General features: G+C 40.5%; 3 protein-coding genes across 6 annotated transcripts; all 3 read left to right on the top strand.

Annotated features, from left to right (window-relative positions):
• The first annotated feature begins 358 nt into the window (after window positions 1-358).
• dpagt1 (dolichyl-phosphate (UDP-N-acetylglucosamine) N-acetylglucosaminephosphotransferase 1 (GlcNAc-1-P transferase)) lies at window positions 359-5,801 on the top strand. 2 transcript variants are annotated; one of them, XM_023280202.3, is made up of 9 exons: window positions 362-822; window positions 944-1,064; window positions 1,148-1,361; window positions 2,007-2,153; window positions 2,787-2,871; window positions 2,967-3,155; window positions 3,263-3,350; window positions 4,439-4,594; window positions 4,682-5,801. In XM_023280202.3, exons 1-9 carry the CDS (start codon window positions 668-670, stop codon window positions 4,745-4,747), a joined length of 1,221 nt encoding a protein of 406 aa, XP_023135970.1. In that variant the 5' UTR covers window positions 362-667; the 3' UTR covers window positions 4,748-5,801. The 2 variants fall into 2 exon arrangements, with proteins under 2 accessions (XP_054873272.1, XP_023135970.1); XM_055017297.1 differs by having other exon boundaries at window positions 359-822; window positions 4,439-5,801.
• A 436-nt stretch (window positions 5,802-6,237) lies between these two features.
• On the top strand, window positions 6,238-12,108 carry hinfp (histone H4 transcription factor). Its single transcript, XM_023280200.3, has 9 exons — window positions 6,238-6,724; window positions 7,645-7,871; window positions 8,258-8,369; window positions 8,454-8,606; window positions 8,734-8,811; window positions 10,248-10,368; window positions 10,457-10,595; window positions 10,690-10,814; window positions 10,894-12,108. Exons 1-9 carry the CDS (start codon window positions 6,565-6,567, stop codon window positions 11,255-11,257), a joined length of 1,479 nt encoding a protein of 492 aa, XP_023135968.2. The 5' UTR covers window positions 6,238-6,564; the 3' UTR covers window positions 11,258-12,108.
• A 430-nt stretch (window positions 12,109-12,538) lies between these two features.
• On the top strand, window positions 12,539-15,196 carry si:ch211-117m20.4 (sushi, von Willebrand factor type A, EGF and pentraxin domain-containing protein 1). Of its 3 annotated transcripts, none has more exons than XM_055017355.1 (5): window positions 12,539-13,077; window positions 13,345-13,509; window positions 13,634-13,801; window positions 13,880-14,080; window positions 14,276-15,196. In XM_055017355.1, exons 1-5 carry the CDS (start codon window positions 12,975-12,977, stop codon window positions 14,287-14,289), a joined length of 651 nt encoding a protein of 216 aa, XP_054873330.1. In that variant the 5' UTR covers window positions 12,539-12,974; the 3' UTR covers window positions 14,290-15,196. The 3 variants fall into 3 exon arrangements, with proteins under 3 accessions (XP_054873330.1, XP_035808702.2, XP_035808703.2); XM_035952809.2 differs by having other exon boundaries at window positions 12,549-13,080; XM_035952810.2 differs by having other exon boundaries at window positions 12,551-13,074.
• The last annotated feature ends 2,568 nt before the right edge of the window (window positions 15,197-17,764 follow it).

Here is a 17,764-nt window from a genome sequence, read left to right as displayed (position 1 = left end):
TTGTCAAGAGATGGCAGAATTTCCTCATACCGTGGTCAAACCAAAGAAGAAGACGTTACTTCCGTGTTTACTAAACGTCACACGTCATGACGCCGCCGTGTTTTGTCAGGTGCCGGAAGTGTATAGTAAAATATTTCTTTACAATTATGTAGTGCGAGCAACAAAGCCGTACAGAAAGAGTTGTTTAAAAAGCTGATCTAGTAATGTGATGTTCTGTAAAGACAGCAAATACAAATTGCATGCATTCATCTAAAATGTCCTTCATTAAAGTCTAGTTTCACAGAAAGAAGCGCTACACGGTTTAAATGTTTAAATCGCACTTTACTTTGAAATGATGTGCCGGAAATGTTACCTCCTCGTAACCCTCGGATTTGATGGTTTAACTGAAAACAGACGTGGAGTTTGTGCAGGAAGGAGTGTGGAGCTTATAGCATCAATAAACCCGGAATGAAACATGGTATGGATTTCCATTGTGACCTATGGACTCATTTTTCTTTGACCACGGAGCTACAGAGATGTATTTTGCTCTAAAATGACGGCATGACATGTTTGCACCTCCCTGAAAACAGCCAAAGCTCGCTCATCGATCGCCCAGAGAGGCAACGTCAGATTAGCTAGAAACCTGATTTGATCTGCCAGACACAAATCCACCAAAACGCCTGAAAACATGTCACCGATCCCCGTCCTCCCTCTGGTGATCAACGGCTTCATGTCTGTGCTGGGTTGCCTGGCCACACTGAAGCTCATTCCTGCTTTCAAAGATCACTTCATTTCAGCCAGATTATACGGAATGGACCTAAACAAAACCACCAAAAAAGAAGTGTGAGTCTTTTTCACATCTGTCTTTTCAGTTCATATCCTGCTGCTGTTTATTTTTAATAATATGTCACAAATGTGCTCCGTTTCTCTCTTTTTTTTTGTTCTTGGTTTTCCCTCTTTGCAGCCCTGAGTCTCAAGGAGTGATCAGTGGGACGGTCTTCCTCATCATCCTCTTCTGCTTCATCCCAGTGCCTTTCGTCACCTGCTTTGTAGGAGATCAGTGCATGGGCTTCCCACATGACGAGGTGGGTCCACTTCCCTGTATTAAACTTGTGTTTCCCACCAGTCTGTCCCACTAGCGCTGACCTTTATGTGGTTTGTTGTCCAGTTTGTACAGCTGATTGGTGCACTTCTGGCCATCTGTTGCATGATCTTCCTGGGCTTTGCGGATGATGTGCTGAACCTGCGGTGGAGACACAAGCTCCTGCTTCCCACTATGGCATCCCTCCCTCTGCTCATGGTCTATTTCACCAACTTTGGCAACACGGTCATTGTGGTGCCGAAGCCGTTCAGATCCCTGCTTGGGCTGCACTTGGATCTGGGTGAGTTGCGCGGTTGTTTGCGGGATTGTTTGGATGGCGGCAAGCTAAGAAAGATAGACCAGAAACCTCAGTTACTTCCTACAGCTCCTCTTAGGGAATTCTGAGATTTTACGAAGCCACATGGGATTCATAATGCATTCATTTTCTCTTTGTCTGCAGTGTTTCTCTTGCAGTATGAACAGAGACCTGTAACTGTGGAAGACAAAAATCAACTTTTTTGTTCAATATGTTGTTTGGGTGAACATATACATTTTGAGAAAGTACATCATAAATATAATGCAGTCATATTATGGATATTGCATCTGCCATATGAGTCACAATTTTATTTTTAATGGCAATTTTTAAATTTTCGTTTCACAAAAAAAATGTTAAAGAAATAATGTGATTTTTGCTGCAGTCTGTTCCAGGAAAGCATTCCCCTTATGTCAGTAAAATCTGATTTATAGGCTAAGGGTATCTTATTAGAAACACAAAGCTTCATTTACAATACTGTGACACATTTTACTTTTTTCAAAAAGTCAAGAAAAAATGTGTCTCCTGCAATTTGGATATTGCACTTCCGTTTTATATTCTAATAATATATCAACTAGTTCTTTAGCCTTGCTTCTCTTGCTTGTAAATGGTGTGAATTCTGATCCTCTGTAGGTATTCTCTACTATGTCTACATGGGAATGCTTGCAGTTTTCTGCACGAATGCCATCAACATCTTAGCAGGCATCAACGGCATCGAGTCAGGTCAAGCCCTGTTTATCTCCGGCTCAATCATCATCTTCAACCTGCTGGAGCTCAGTGGTACGTTGTTGTTTTCTTCAGCATTACAGATCATACCCTCTACACTGCTAGTCATGAGTATGTTGAATATGGATTTGTTAAAAATCACTGAAATTAGTACAGTCAGTTTGAACATCCATCCATCATTTATACACCGCTTAATCCTCATTAGGGGTGTGGTTGGACTGTAGTCTATCCCAGCTGACTTAGGGTGAAGGCAGGGGACACCCTGGACAGATCACCAGTCTATCACAGGGCTGCATTTAGAGACAAACAATCACACTCACTTTCACACCTACAGACAATTTAGAATCACCTAATAACCTCTGCATGTTTTTGGACTGTGGGAGGAAGCCGGAGCACCTGCATGCACAGGGAGAACATGCAAACTCCATGCAGAAAGATCCCAGGCCCAGTTTGGGATGCAAACCCCTGCAAGGCGACAGTGCTAACCACTGAGCTACTGTGCAGCCCCAGTTTGAACATGAGTGTGGAATTATCCCACCACAATGGGACTCATTCGAAGGCAAAAAGTGGTGCTACATGATTCATAACTGAGAATATTTTGCATTGTTTGTCTTTTCTGAAATACAAAAATTATTTACAACATGCACAGAGCTGATGTTTGGTTTGCTGTGTTTTCTTTTTTCTCAGGAGATTTTCATGATGACCATGTTTTCTCCCTCTACTTCATGATGCCATTCTTCTTCACCACATTAGCACTTTTTTACCACAACTGGTAAGCTAAACGTGTGACCTGAGGCAGCTTTATAAAAAAAACATTTCTTACATTTAAGAATGCTGACTTGCTACCGGTACTTGTCTTTATCACAGGTATCCCTCATCTGTGTTTGTGGGCGACACTTTCTGTTACTTTGCCGGGATGACGTTTGCTGTGGTTGGCATCCTGGGACACTTCAGCAAAACAATGCTGCTGTTCTTCATTCCTCAAGTGGTTAACTTTGTCTACTCTTTGCCTCAGCTTTTTCACATAATCCCCTGTCCCAGACACCGGCTCCCCAGGTAACCATCTGATTATGACCTCAGGTTTGTTTTTTTTCCCCCAGTGTCATTCATTATTCATGCTCATTGTATATTTTTTCTTCTCCTAATGTCACTGATACTACAAGACTGAATCCAGAAACTGGCAAACTGGGGATGAGCTACTCTAAATTCAAAATAAGGGACCTCTCTAAACTAGGACACCTCATTCTAAAGGTAAAGCTCTGCTCTTTGTGTATTTTTATATATATGTGTGCATATATATACACACACACACACACACACACACACACACACACACACACACACACACACACACACACACACACACACATTCTGACGGTGTTTTGGTTGAAATCCAGCTAATTAGGCTCTGGGGAATGGCGGCTGCTTGGCTTGTCTGATCAGCAGTCCACAAGCCTCACTTTTGCAAAGTAAAATTAGAGAATGTTGGTGAATATTACTTGCTAATTGCATTGAATGACTAAGCTGATTGTTTCTGCTCTACTTCACTGACATTGTCGGTGTGCAGTGTTAGAATGCAGAAGCATTGTTTGGTTTTTATGGAATACACATTTGCTCATATACTCTATGCAAATCTTGCATGTCATACATATGCAGACAGTTTTTTTTTTCTGGCTCAGAATAGAGGGCAGCCACAGAAAGCAATTAGCAAAATCAGTCCGCATACAGTAAAGGCAGTAAGTCTACTTATTTGATAGACATATATACATTTTGCTGTTATTTGTGACCCTTTGATAAGCAAAAATGTCTGTTATGCTTGAGTAAACAAAACCCTGATTAGCAAAACTGGTTAAAAATTGAATTATGATTATTGTTGTCTAATCTTATGACTTCAGGGCTGCTGATTTCCTTTGGCACAGGCTAAAATTTATTTTGAGGTAGCCAAAAACCCCTCTATACAAAAAAAAAAGCCTGCCAATGTGTAGCATCCACTTGCTTTGACCATACAACTGGAAGCGTTATCTTCAATATAAAACCTTAAAAAACACCATCAGAATAATTGATATCACACAGCAGTGTCTGACCTGAATACTCAGCCTGATAATCACATGGAATTGTCATTTTACTTCACTTTATTATTAAATCCTGAATCACTGCAAAAAAAAAAAAAAAAAAAAACTGGAGAAGTGGACAAAATTTTAGACATCTGGATACCAAGTTACCTAATAATAAAATGCATGTAGTGACAGTTGGTGTAGGTGGGTAAACACGCATGTGAGGCAGAGCAGTGTCAGCTGTGTTTATTGGCTGATAATAATAATGTCTCTGATCCTCAACAGGTGGTGGAGTTATTGAAGCTGCTCGAGGTGCGGAGGGGCCACGATGGAGACGGTGATTTTATTGAGTGCAACAACATGACCTTAATAAATCTGGTGCTGAAATTCTTCGGGCCCATCCACGAGAGAAATCTCACAGTCATCATGCTCATCATACAGGTAGAACAAAGTGCCTGCTGTATACATATACGCTGGAATTGCCTCAGTCAAGGGGTAATGTTTGACTTATTTCTGTGTCTCGCTCAGGTGATGGGCAGTGCAGTGGCTTTTGGGATCCGTTACCATCTGGTGCGTCTGTTCTATGACATCTAGACACCCTGCCAGGAGAGAGGAGTGACTGCTGCCTGAGAAGAAACGATGTTGTGGAGCTGTTTTACAGGGTCGTGGTTCATCTGCCTTTAATAGATTACATCTCCTCACTGTTATTTTTCTGCCTCAGTCTATACCTGCAGTAAAAACCCAGCGCAAGGTTTAAATTAACAGTGTATTTGACTTTGGTGAATGATTTTGTTTTCATTCATGAGCATAAACGGCGAATGGTCTGATATCAGGAGAAGCACTATTTGGTATTGTCTTGAATTTCAGTAATTACAGGCTTGAAATTGTAACCGGGTCTTAATTATCTTGTGTGTCCACCCTAAAAGTATATTTTTGTACTTGCATTTTTTTAAAGGAACGTGCAGTAAGTGAGGTAGACTTTGGATCTCTGAAGCAGCCGACATTATTGGCTGAATTGCTCTTGAATTGTGACTGTTTGATATCAGATTACTGAACCACAGAAGTCCTCTAAAAAAAATGGGGGAGAAAAGTCATATAGTGATGCATTGCTTGAATCTTATGTTGAGTCAAAATGGCTTCAGGAAAATGTAGCCACTCACATTTTCACTTTACATCATGACAGATCTATGCGATGTGGGTTGGAAAGGAAAGATCAGTTAGTATTTTTATTTTTTTTTAACCTCTGAACAAACGCACACGGAGTGGTTATTGTGAAGAAAAGAAGAAAAAGATTAGAAGGCTATAATCAGTCGGAAGACTATCACGGGAAAAATGGTAGAGACAGATGAGTAGAGGGGATATTAGATGGGATAGTGTCTGGAGGATTGTAGCTTAAAGTTTATGAAGAGTGATGGGTGTTCTGACCAATGAGAGCTGATTGTTTCTACCTTGTTATTATTGGATACAGAATTGTTTTTTTGTTTTTTTTTTGACATGCATTTTTTTCCCTCAAGGGCTCAGCAAACAATGTGAAGACAACTGGCACTGGACTATTTTGTTTAGGAATGTAACTACAAGTGATAAGCTGTTTACTGTTGAGATTAAAGACGCAAATGATGAAATAAAAGCTGGGAAAATTCAAATATAAGCTTGTGCCATCATTATTATTATTATAGAAAAAGCGTAATAAATATTCAGTTCCTTAATTAGAAGTAGCAATGCCACAATGTAAAAAAAATTTGCTTATCATAGATATAGTTTTTCAGTGTAGCAGTGTTCGATTCAGTCGACAAATGATAAGAAATTGTTGAAAACTACCTTTTTAATTCCCGAACATTGATATTTCCCTTAGAAATAATCTGATTTATATAGTGTCTTGATAAATAACACTTGATCAACAGCTTCTAAAATGTGATGCTGCAGAAACATACAGTAACATAGTACGAAAATGCTTAAGTAATTTACAGATATGTCAAAAAAATACTATTAGAAATTACTTTATGTTGCTTTCCAATATTGATTGTTCAATACGGGAATTCCAGGCGGAACGCTTGATCTCCGCTTAGTTTCAGGGGGGAACATCTATGTTGCACACAACCTGCGTTCTTGTGCTTGTGACTGACCAAAAACAAGTCTGTCTATATCATTGCTGTGCTTGCTACTGACGTTTTCTCGCAGTTGTGTTCAAGTTTGCAATAATTTGTCACTTTTTCTGTATTTTTCTGCGTACCAGCGTGTTTCCGGTGACGTTAGTAAAGTTTTATTCGAGCTGCTGGATGTTCCAGAGAACCGTTAACCGGTACCGGTGTTTAGCTAGCAGCTGGTGGATGGCAGGTGACGGTCAGCCGCTGGAAATAACGTCCGTAGCTTCAGTCTGGAGGTAAAACACACATTTAACGCAACTCACACAGATGCCTCCTAATAAGAGAATACAGAAGAAAACGCTGAAGCTGGAGTGTGAATGGGGTTCGTGTCAGGAGTCGTTCAGTCGCATGGAAAACTTTTGCAAACATGCAGAGGGTCATCTTACTGCTCTGAACATGGCGGAGGAGGACGAAGAAGAAGCAGAAGGTGAGGTGAAAACTAGCATTGTAGTTTGAGTATTTATTCGGGACTATGGTTGTGGAAAGGAATCTAATATTGACATGAGTGCATCTAGGACATGAACGTGTATCACTGATTTGTATCTGTGCTGCTGTATAGTGGATATGAATGAACAGTGTAATGTCTTTAACTCATCAGATCTCTAGCTTAACCTCAGTTTCACCTAGAAGTACCAGAAAACCCAAAACAAATCAGAAGTGATTATGTCTGTAGATTGGGGCTCACCATGTAATCAACTTCAAATCCAAAGTCGCTATTTGAAGCAGTGCACTTAATAAAATTGCCTGACTCAGAGTTTATTTTATTTACTTTATTGTTATTGTTGTGTCTAACTAGATTGAAGATTTTGCAAGTTTTAAATGCTGATTCTGAGCAATGAATGCAGTGGATCTATTTCCATGTCAGAGGTTGTTTACAGAAAGGCCCTATTATCATACACACCTTGTATTTTTTACATACTGAACCTGAACACGTTTACATACAGCTACACTTAGCAAATACCTTTGCACTGCTTTAGGTCATTACATTTTCATATATGCACAGCATCGTGAAATATACAGACTTGCATGCTTACTGTCTTTAAATTGGATCATAGAATAATTGCAATCAGATATTTTCTCCAAATCATTCAGCACTACTTTAGACCAGGCAACACCAGAGAGGAAGTACATGCTGATGTGCTGATGTTTTCTGCTTTTAGATATCAACCAGTCATTTATCACAAACCTTTTGCAACCATATCTTAAAATTGATGACTTAATGCATCTCTATTTACATCCGTTGTGCTCTCCTGCTTTAAATCAAAAAGTAACAAGAAATATTGATGCAATTTAAAGTCCTGAAAGAGTGACATTCCCTAATGCTGTGTCTTTGTTTTTCATTCCAAGGGGAGAGAAACTGTCTCTGGAGAGACTGTGGCTTCTGCTCTGTTGAGGGGTCTGAAGAACTGCGTCGGCATCTGTTCTTTCACTGCTATCACACCAAGCTGAAGCAGTTGGGTCAGCAGGTCCTCAATGCCCAGCCAGAAATTGGCAGCTGCTCCATCGCCTACCACAACCACAACATCATCCCAGAAATCCCAGACAATTTTGTCTGTCTGTGGGAGGATTGTGAGGTAAGACTAAGAAAATGCCTGGAGATGCTGCTGATGCTGTGTTTGACCATCCAGTTACAGAACATGTAGATGGGATACTGAGTTTGCTTCAGCTAATTCAAGACAGCTTTGTGAAGCCAACCTCCAACAAATAATTGCATTTTTCCATCATGTAAATACCTTACTTAATATACTGTATATGCAGGATAAAACAGTTTGGGTGACTGAGGTGCAAATGATACCAGATTCAAAGCAATGAGGGTAGAGTGACTTGAACTCCAAGTGCACTCAGCTGAGAAAAATCAAGTGTTTTTGCCTTTGAAGTGTCTGTGAAACAGAATTGAAGCCTTTTCTTATTAAACTCAAAGCATTGGTGTGTCTCTTCTTTCTATGCATATTTGTTAAAGCAACCACCGTACGAAAACCCAGAGTGGTTCTACCGACATGTGGAGATGCACAGCCAGTGCATAGATATACCGGCAGGAGACTGTGAATTGCCAATACGCTGTGGATGGAAGGGTACGTTATTTAGCATGATGACGTACATTTTTTGTGCAGTAATGTTTGATAATTGAGTTTATGTCTGTTCCTGTCATTCTCCAGATTGTGAAGCCACTGCTAAAGGGCGTCCAAAGCTGCGGGAGCACCTGCGCAGCCACACCCAGGAGAAGGTCGTAGCATGTCCAGGTTGTGGAGGGATGTACGCCAACAACACCAAGCTCTTTGACCACATCATACGACAGAGCGCCATGGAAGGTAAGTCCTGTCAAAATAATGGCAGGAAGACTAATAACCATTAGTGCTCATTTGCTACATTTAAATGCAGTTGTCTAGTAATTTAAGCAATTCTTCCTTTGTGTGTTTGTATGTATGTGTGCTGTAGGTCAGAGGTTCCAGTGTTCTCACTGTTCCAAGCGCTTTGCAACAGAAAGACTACTGAGAGACCACATGAGGACTCACGGTCAGTGCCTCCCTCATGTTGTCAGTATTGCAAGGTTCAAGGTTGCTTTTTTACACCCGTGGGTAGATTTGTTTTGCAGAAAAAATGATTGCATTTGGCATTCTATTACAAAACAGACATTGAACCTGACAGGCAAGTCATTTCCTCTTATAGCCACAGGATCCCACTGAGCTCCAGCTCTATTGGAAACACTTTGTTGACATTCTCTGTGTTTTACCTGATATTTAATATGTTTCAGAGGTTCATATAGATGCTTTGTGGCTGTACTTGAATATGCCCAGCCTGTATGCCTCTAACCCTGGCTGTCATAGTCTCATTTTAAATTTTTCTTTTGCAGAAACACCTGCTGTCAGTAATCTGTTTCTCCTTATTTTGCCAGATACTGCAGTGTAATAAAATCAAGATTTAATTTATAGTACTCCATTTTGGTAATGTCTGTTGGTTAACAAAGCATTTTTGTGAGTGTGTGAGCATATTTTTCTACTTGAAAACTGAAAATTCACATTTTCCATATCAGTTTCTATCTAGCATTTAATTTGTAATATTAGATGGTAAACATTAGTTGCTGTCCTTGTAGAGTGGACTAGATTAGTTGGAAAAAAAATATAAGCATTAACTCTGAAAACAAGTTTCCTTTACTTGTCATTGTCACAAATACTTTAAACAGTTAATCGGTGTGTTGGCTAAAGTATTGTCCATGTTGTCTTTATGCTTTTGACTTCAAAGCACATGATCACACCAGAGTTCCACTATTAGATTGCAGTACTAAGTCCTTACACATATTGCCAATTGAGTTTCAGCACATTCACTTAAATAAACAATACATAGCCTCAGTTCTCTAGACCCCTGCATCCAGCCAGCGATAAACATTGCAAAGAAAACTAGTAATAGATGTTTATGTTGTTATAACAACAGTAAATAAATTATTTCACAAGTATTTTTTGTCTCAACACAACCAGAAGTAAAAATAGGCTTTTATGATGTCTATTTTTGAGCAGCTCTGTAAAGGAGTGAAGGAATCTTGTTGACAACAAACAGCTCTGCAGTATTATTAGATATATACACCACCGTTCAAAAGCTATCCATGAAAACTCACACTTTTATTCATGTTCTAGCATAATTGCACAGTGGTTTTCTAACCATCAATTAGCCTTTCAACACAATTAGCTAACACAATGTAGCATTAGAACACAGGAGTGATGGTTGCTGGAAATATTCCTCTGTATCCCTATGGAGATGTTCCATTAAAAATCAGCTGTTTCCAGCTAGAATAGTCATTTACCACATTAACAATGTCTAGACTGTATTTCTGATTAATTGTTCATTGAAAGAACTGATTTTCTTTCAAAACTAAGGATATTGCTAAGTTGAACGGTAGTGTGTATAGATAGATAATTTAATCACTCTACTCATTTGTCTTTTTCTGGGTGGAACAGTGAGCCACTACAAATGTCCACTGTGTGACATGACTTGCCCATCACCCTCGTCACTGCGCAGCCATATCAAGTTTCGCCACAGTAACGAGAAGCCGTACAGCTGTGACTACTGTGAATACAGGTATCGCAACATGTGAAGCTGCAACAATACAAATCAACTCAAAGCTGTTGAACAAACAATGATGTTTTCTTTTTTTCTGTATTTGTAGCTGTAAGAATCTGATTGACTTGCGCAAACACCTGGATACCCACAGCAGCGAGCCGGCTTTCCACTGTGACGTTCCCGGCTGTGGCTTCACCTCTCGCACTCTTGGCACCATGAAGACTCACCACAAAAGAGAGCATGAGGTGATTTTTTTTAAATAACTGCTGACTTTCACTTCGATTGGAAGGTTTAATGTCATTTATTTATCACTTTTTAATGCCCTCTTTCCATAATCAGGGGAGTTTTGTAGCTCGCTACAAGTGCCATGTGTGTGGCCAGTGTTTCACCAGGGGCAACAACCTAACTGTCCATCTGCACAAAAAGCACCAGTTCAAGTGGCCCTCTGGACACCCCAGGTTCAGGTTAGTGTTGCACTGATGAAAGTTCAGTGATTCTGATATGTGGAATATTGCAACACCGATTGTCTGTCATCTCCGTCAGGTACAAAGAACACGAAGACGGTTTCTTGCGACTGCAGCTGATTCGCTACGAGAGTGTGGAACTGACAGAGCAGTTGATGAGGGAAAGACAAAACAGGCAGGGGGAGGACGACGGTGACCAGACTGAAGGTCAGGAGCTGGAGGAAGAATCTGCAGGAGCGGCTCCTTCAGAGGTGCAGGTAGAACTGAGAGGGGTGCTGCTGGAGGAGCAGAGGGCTGAGGAGCCGACCATCAGCGCTGAGGAGGACGGTCAGGAGGAGGGCATGTTGTACGTCCTCACTGGAGCTTTGTCACAGGGAGGGGAGGACTCTGTCATGCTGCAGCTGCAGGACGCTGCTCAGCAACAAGGAATGCAGGTGATTTGACTTGACACACGTCCTGTACGTAGCAGGAAAATCTATAATCCGTTGTGCTAATTCTTCTGTGGAGGACATTAGTGTCTAATGTTGGCTGGTACCGAGATGTTGCTTGTATTTTAATATAAAGTGAAGAATTTGAAGGAAATTAAAACATTCAAATGAAGATACACATGCTCTATTGCAACTGATTTTGACTATACGCCTATATTAGGTAATAAAACTGTTCTGCTGTGTTTGGTTTGCTAATGTTGAGCATCCTGTTTGCCAGTGTTTTTAAATTATTTTCAGTTCATTCACTGTATCACGCTGTAACATCTTAACACAGTTGGATGCTAATGCTGCGCTGCTCAGTGGGTTTTCATTCATTCAAATTTAGAAATACATCAGCCACAACCCTTAAATGATATGAGTCACAGGAATGGTGCATTAATATTCATTAAAATGTGTGGAATCCAGCAGAGGCAGCTTCGGAAGTGTGTTGATTCTTAATCTGCAACTTGAATAAACATGTGAAAGTTTTGGTTTATTTAGATGTTTTTACTGTTGCACAGAAAAATGTTTTCTTGAATGATTAATTTTAACAAGTTATTTAAAGAATATTATTTGTTGTTCACATGTATTATATATTACTTGCAGGTCACTACATAGTGTGCTTCCATTATGGTGCCTCCTGCTGAATGTAATTGATGTACTGCAGCTTTGTTTAGTTATTAGCTGGGACTGTAATAAATGGGCATTTTATTTATCTAAAACAACTGTTCAGTCACAAGGAAATTAATCTGCAATGATTTTAACGATAAGTTCATTTTTTTAAAACAATGACAATAAATATTAGCAACTCTAATTGTCAAATTTCATCCAAATGATTTCAAATGTTTTTTGTTCAAATGATAAAACCCATGGCTGGTTAGGCTGTGTGTTAGTGGAAAGACTGAGGGCAAACACCTAGTGTGGCTTATTTCCCTCCAATAACAGGATCTCAGTAGTTTTATAAATGGTAATTTGTTCTTTTACAATATTTGGCCATCAAAATACAATATTTTTTACTCTATTGAAATTAGTCAGAAATATTATTTTAAAGATATTTTCTTTTATTTCATAGAAAATTTACATTTATTAAGAATTGAAAAATGGTAAATACATTTTAAGCTTATTTTACTTTTTTGTTGCTGTTATTTACATCTGCAGTTATATTCACTATGAAAATGTTAGTTTTCCACCATTTTTAACATATTCTGGCATCCTTGCTGCCAGATTTTCACTTTCTTTATGTTTTTTTTTGTGTTTGTTTTAAAGGGTACATGTAGTGTGCTGTGGTTGTAAATAACCCTTCATCTTTCTCAAAACGTTTATTCTCTGCCTTTCAGTGTAATTTTCTTATCCCTTTTTTGCTTTGATCTTGTATAAAGCTTTGAGCAGGTGACTTAATTCATGACAAACCTTCGCTAAAGCCATGGCTCCAGTCACAGCTTGATATACAGCACAGCATTAGCTGTGTGTAGAAGATTAGGCAGCACACAGAGCTTAGTTTAGTGTTACTTAAACTCTCTGCTTCCTCGTTCTGCAGTCGGTATGCTCAGCTCTACTGGGACAGCGTCTAATGGCTTCATGTCTGGATTTTGCAAGGTTGATGATATAGTATAGTATAATGTGTAGCATAATGTTGCCGCTCAGTCCCCAAATGCATCCGCAGTTTTTCCACAGAAGCTAATTGCATCAGAAGATGGGCACCGTGAGGTTAAATGCACTGCTGCTGCTGTTGTTGTTTGGGTCCTTCCAGAGGGGGATTTCTCAGTTGCCTGAGTGGAATGGAGAGCTGGAAGGTAGTGGTAAGATCTCCTTTCCTGACAGTATATTAGCTTTCAATCACATTCTGGCCTCTAAGACATAGAACAAGACTCTGCATTATGTAAGGAGTTAGTATGGAACTGTACATTGCAATAATATATTTCCTAATGTTGGCCTTGTAGTCTGAAGAGCATTTCCACTTTGGGGTTTCCATTAGGGAACCTCAAGAATCATATTTTAATGATTGTATTGATGTCTGTCCTGTTCTGAAGTATGAAGACGTCAATAAAATTGCTTTACTGTAGGTGAGACAGAGTGGATTTCCCAACCGGATTACATAGACGACACATACTGGTCCGGGTCGGCACCTCTTTGTTTAGGAGGCTGTAAATCGCGACATGAGGAGCTGAGGAAGGATCGCTGTGGAGACTCGAGCTGCTGCTGGCTCGGCTCCAAGTCCCTGTGCAGAGGTAAGACCCAGACTGATGTTCTGATGATATTACATTGAGCCACTCAGATGCAGAGAATCACTGTGTTCTGTAGCTGAACTTAACGTCATGCTTTCCTTTGCATTTTCTCTCCTCTGGGTGCCAGTGAACTGTGGGAGGCCAGATGTGGACTATAATGGAGTTGTGTACGGTAATGACTGGTGGGTGGGCTCTGTGGTGAGGTACTCCTGTCGCTCTGGCTTCATGTTAGTGGGAAACCCAACCAGGTCGTGTCAGTCTAATGGCCTGTGGACCCCGAAACCCACCTGCCTCCGTGAGTAAACGCTCACCACAATGACTTAAGGTTTTACGGCCCTATGTGAACCTTTGACTTCTTTTACCTTCCTGTCAGGAATGTGTCAGCGAGGACGCATTGAAATCAGTGAGAGGGAACTAAACGGCACATGCAACTCCACCTGCGAATACAAGAGCTACTTTGGCCCGCCCAAACTAGGCTGCACTCGGATAGACAACTGTAAGAAGAAGGAGACTGGCTGGAAGCGCTTCTTTGCACAATGTGTCCCTTGCATTTGCGACTGCGCTTTATCATGTGGTGAGTAGCTTCTGCACCACACTGCTCATCATTTTGACTGCTTGACTTGATGAACAGATGCAATGTGAGCATGTTGCACTGTTTTCTCACTGCAAATACACTTGAATGTTGTTAATTCATTGCTTTGAATATGAATTTGCTGTGTTGCTGTCAGAAACTCCGTGCGAAGAACACTTTTTGTCTTTTTATTTTTAGCGTCTGCAGGCTAACACAGAGAAGATGTTGACAGTACTGTACAGAGAAACTACAGACAAAGAAGAGACACAAACCAGCTGTGAATCAGTCACACTATGTTTTTGCTGCTTAATCCAATTGTGGGGACTAAAATCTGGATGTTTTGAGGCGCTAATTTAATCTTTCCGGCACACTGACGCCAACAGTTTCCTCTTGTTTTCTTTGTTTAGGATTATACACGATGACAAGAGGATTTCTATGCCTGAGGTTGAGTTTAGTCAGTGTGTGAGATGTTTGGTGTCGAGTGGATCAGAAAATAAAAGTGAGGAATCTGAATCTGTTCAAAGTGTCTGAGGTGAAATCAGACTTGGGCCAAGAAATTATTTAAAATGCAGAGTGACTTCAATTGACTTCAGTCAAATGACGAAAAAGCGTCTTACTTTGTGTAGACAGACAGCATTCTTCGACTGGTTGATTTAATCTGGGGCTAAATATCATTTCTTGTCACAAATCCCATCTACCAGGAACAGCTTACATGCTCTAGTTAACATGCATGTCTGTCAACGTGTGCATGTTTGTGTTTCTAAGGGACAGAGAAAAAAAAAACCAATGTTAAAAGCGAGTCGAGGGAAGTGAAACCACAGATTAGCATGGCTTCCTCAGCGCTCCTCCTCTCAGTCCATCTGTCCTGGAAGGAGCTGAAACCATAATCTTGTTATGAAGGGCACAGCTTTGGTCAGGGGTCAGAGTTAGCATGGAGAGTGTTGTAAACCAACAAACAATCTATTTTATTAATTGTGTTGTATTATATTTATTTCACAAATATAGAGCAAAAATATATTTGTTGTACAATTAAATCTTTATTTTTATATTTTGTAGATGGATTATAGAGATGTAAAATGATGTCTGGTGCATTTGTAATGAATAAAAAGAACAAAAATACTTCTGGTGCGAGTATAAACCCAGTTAATTTCTGAAGCGTTCAGTTACACAAACCTTCATCAAATCTTGAAACTAAACACAATTTACATCATCAAGTATGCATCCACTCTGACATCCACTCTTCATTACTGATACTCAGCATAGTAGTTGTAGAAATACACATCACACAAGTTTAATATTCACAAAACATATGTGCTTATATGTTGAGTGGAGATTTACAGACACATTTTACTCAGTGTGCATTTGACAGATGACATTGCTGCTGAAAACCACTAGATGTTGCTGTTTTATTTACTGCCACATAGCAGGTCGCAACCCTGAGCACTATTTTGCACTTTACTAGAACTTTACAATCAACAGACGACCATAATACAAAAAAGACAGAAAAAAATCAGGTTCAGTTCTCGTCCACGTCTGATCCTGAAGAGCTACTACTGAACACTCATCACTGTTGTGGAATCCAGGTGCTGAACCTGAGGATGATGTGCTCACCTGGTTTAGGTGTGTAGCAGCCGATTCCTGTGAAGAGAGACATGAAACACTGATATTTGAGTTCACTCTTAGATACAGGTGGTGTTCCTACAGAAATCGCAATTAGAAGATAAAACCTACAGTCTATGTGAGGCATCCTCTAAAGAATTACTTGTGCAATAGCATTGCCTCCTCCTTAAGCAAAAGATAGATATACAGTAATGCTATTTTAGAATAATCACACTGAAGGGCATCCTGAGGCAGTAAGTGAAAGAATAACCAAATCTCCTGCCTCGTTACAGCTCATTAAGTCTTCCACAGATATGCTGTACTGAATCTCTGAGGAGGGTACTCACCCACATCCAGTCTGCTGAACTCTCCAGAGTTTTCCGACAAGATCTCCCAGTACGTCTGCTCGCGCTCATTTCCAGCTACTCCATTCACACTCTCCAGCAACAGGCCAAAGTCTGGGTCCTCCTTCACCGTGAACCTGGAGACGCAGAGAGGTACGACAACTCAAGACAGGAGTTTCTTTCAAAGCAGAAATGGGTCATCATCGGCTTTAAAAAATGTAGGAGAGACAGCTGACCCCCCTTTAAGAGTATAAAGGGTGACAGGCAGAGATCTGAAAGGGGACATGATGGTTAATCCTACTTGAAGCCCTGCTGTGCTTCCTGCAGCCTCCTCAGAGCTCCCAGCAGCACTCCTCCCTCCACCACAGAGCTGGCGTAGGACTCAGGAGTCACGTTCGACAGGTCATTCTCCACAGACACTCTGATATGAGGAGATGCTGGACCTGCGCGGAAAGTCACATTCCCAAATGATGCATTGCATGACTCAAATCCACAAAATCAAGGTTACATTGCTGCAGCTTTACCTTTAGCTGTGAGAGCTCCTGGTGTCAGCAGCAGAAAAAGGACCATGGAGAGCAGAGCAGCTGTTCTGAGCGCCATCCTGCATGAACCTTTCCTTCAGACATGTTCAACACCACATCACCTCAGTACTTATAACATGCCAAGCCCACATTTGTGAACACACAATAATCCCACCTTCACAGTTCCGCAGAGACGCCTTTGTTGAGTTTAAATATTCACGGTAACACTAAAACACAAGTGCTCTCATGTCAGAAAAGTCAGGCCTTAGTAATGTGCGCTTTATGAATAGAGAAACACTGTAATCTCTGAAGTGACTTAATGATCGTTTAGTTGATTAATGATCTGCCATGAGGTCCTGGGGTTGATTTTTTTTCTCAGATGGAAAGAATGAGAAGGGGTTTGTTGCCTTTAGATAATTAACGCTATGCAAACCTGAGCTTATTCCATAGAGATTGTAAGAAAGGTCACCCCTCTCTCCCCCTCAAGACAAATATTACATTATGCAGTCAGGATTTGGCCTTTGAAGCAGAATAATAGATGGAAGAACCACAATCTTATAAATGTGACTTTGAAAATGGTCGTGCAACATGTTTAATGGAGCCTAGAAACAAATGATTCACCTTTATGTTGTAATATGATTTGTTTGTATTAAAGTAAAGCTGAAATATTGGGAAAAATAGAAAGAAGAAAAACATGGGTCTGCAAACAGTGCAAACCTGTGGAATTCAGGCCTAAATTAATTCATACTTTCAGATTTGCATGTGTATGTGTCTGAGAATGTGGCCCTAGCTGATAATATTAGCCACAATAAGGAGGCAAATCACTCAGAGAGAGATGTGCTCTGAAATTGCTCATGTGGCGACGAGAGAGCTGGTTTTAAATTAGTCTGATTAAGAGGCAGGTGCGATTGGCTAAAAATGGTTTTGATTTCCTCTCAGGGGTGATGTAAGGCATGTAGGGCCCGCTTGAACGCGAGTAACCCCGACTGTTTTACCGAAAATAACCCGGGCACTGCAGCATCAGCACCACACAGCTGCGCAGGTGCGGCCTTTAAAGAGACAGAGGGGCCGAAATTTCACCAGAAAACCATCTTCAGTGTTTACTTCCGAGTATCCAGAGCAGTGAGAGGACAGCAGTGGAGCCTCGTTGATAAGCCCTGTGTGACATAAACCTCCACAACACTATTATAATTTAATTTGATTGTTCCCATTTCTCTTATTAG

This window comes from Amphiprion ocellaris, chromosome 14 (genome assembly GCF_022539595.1).
Source record: "Amphiprion ocellaris isolate individual 3 ecotype Okinawa chromosome 14, ASM2253959v1, whole genome shotgun sequence".
NCBI lineage: Eukaryota > Metazoa > Chordata > Actinopteri > Pomacentridae > Amphiprion > Amphiprion ocellaris.
The sequence above is the reverse complement of the archived record's forward strand: the minus strand, read 5'-3'. Positions and strand labels throughout refer to the sequence as shown.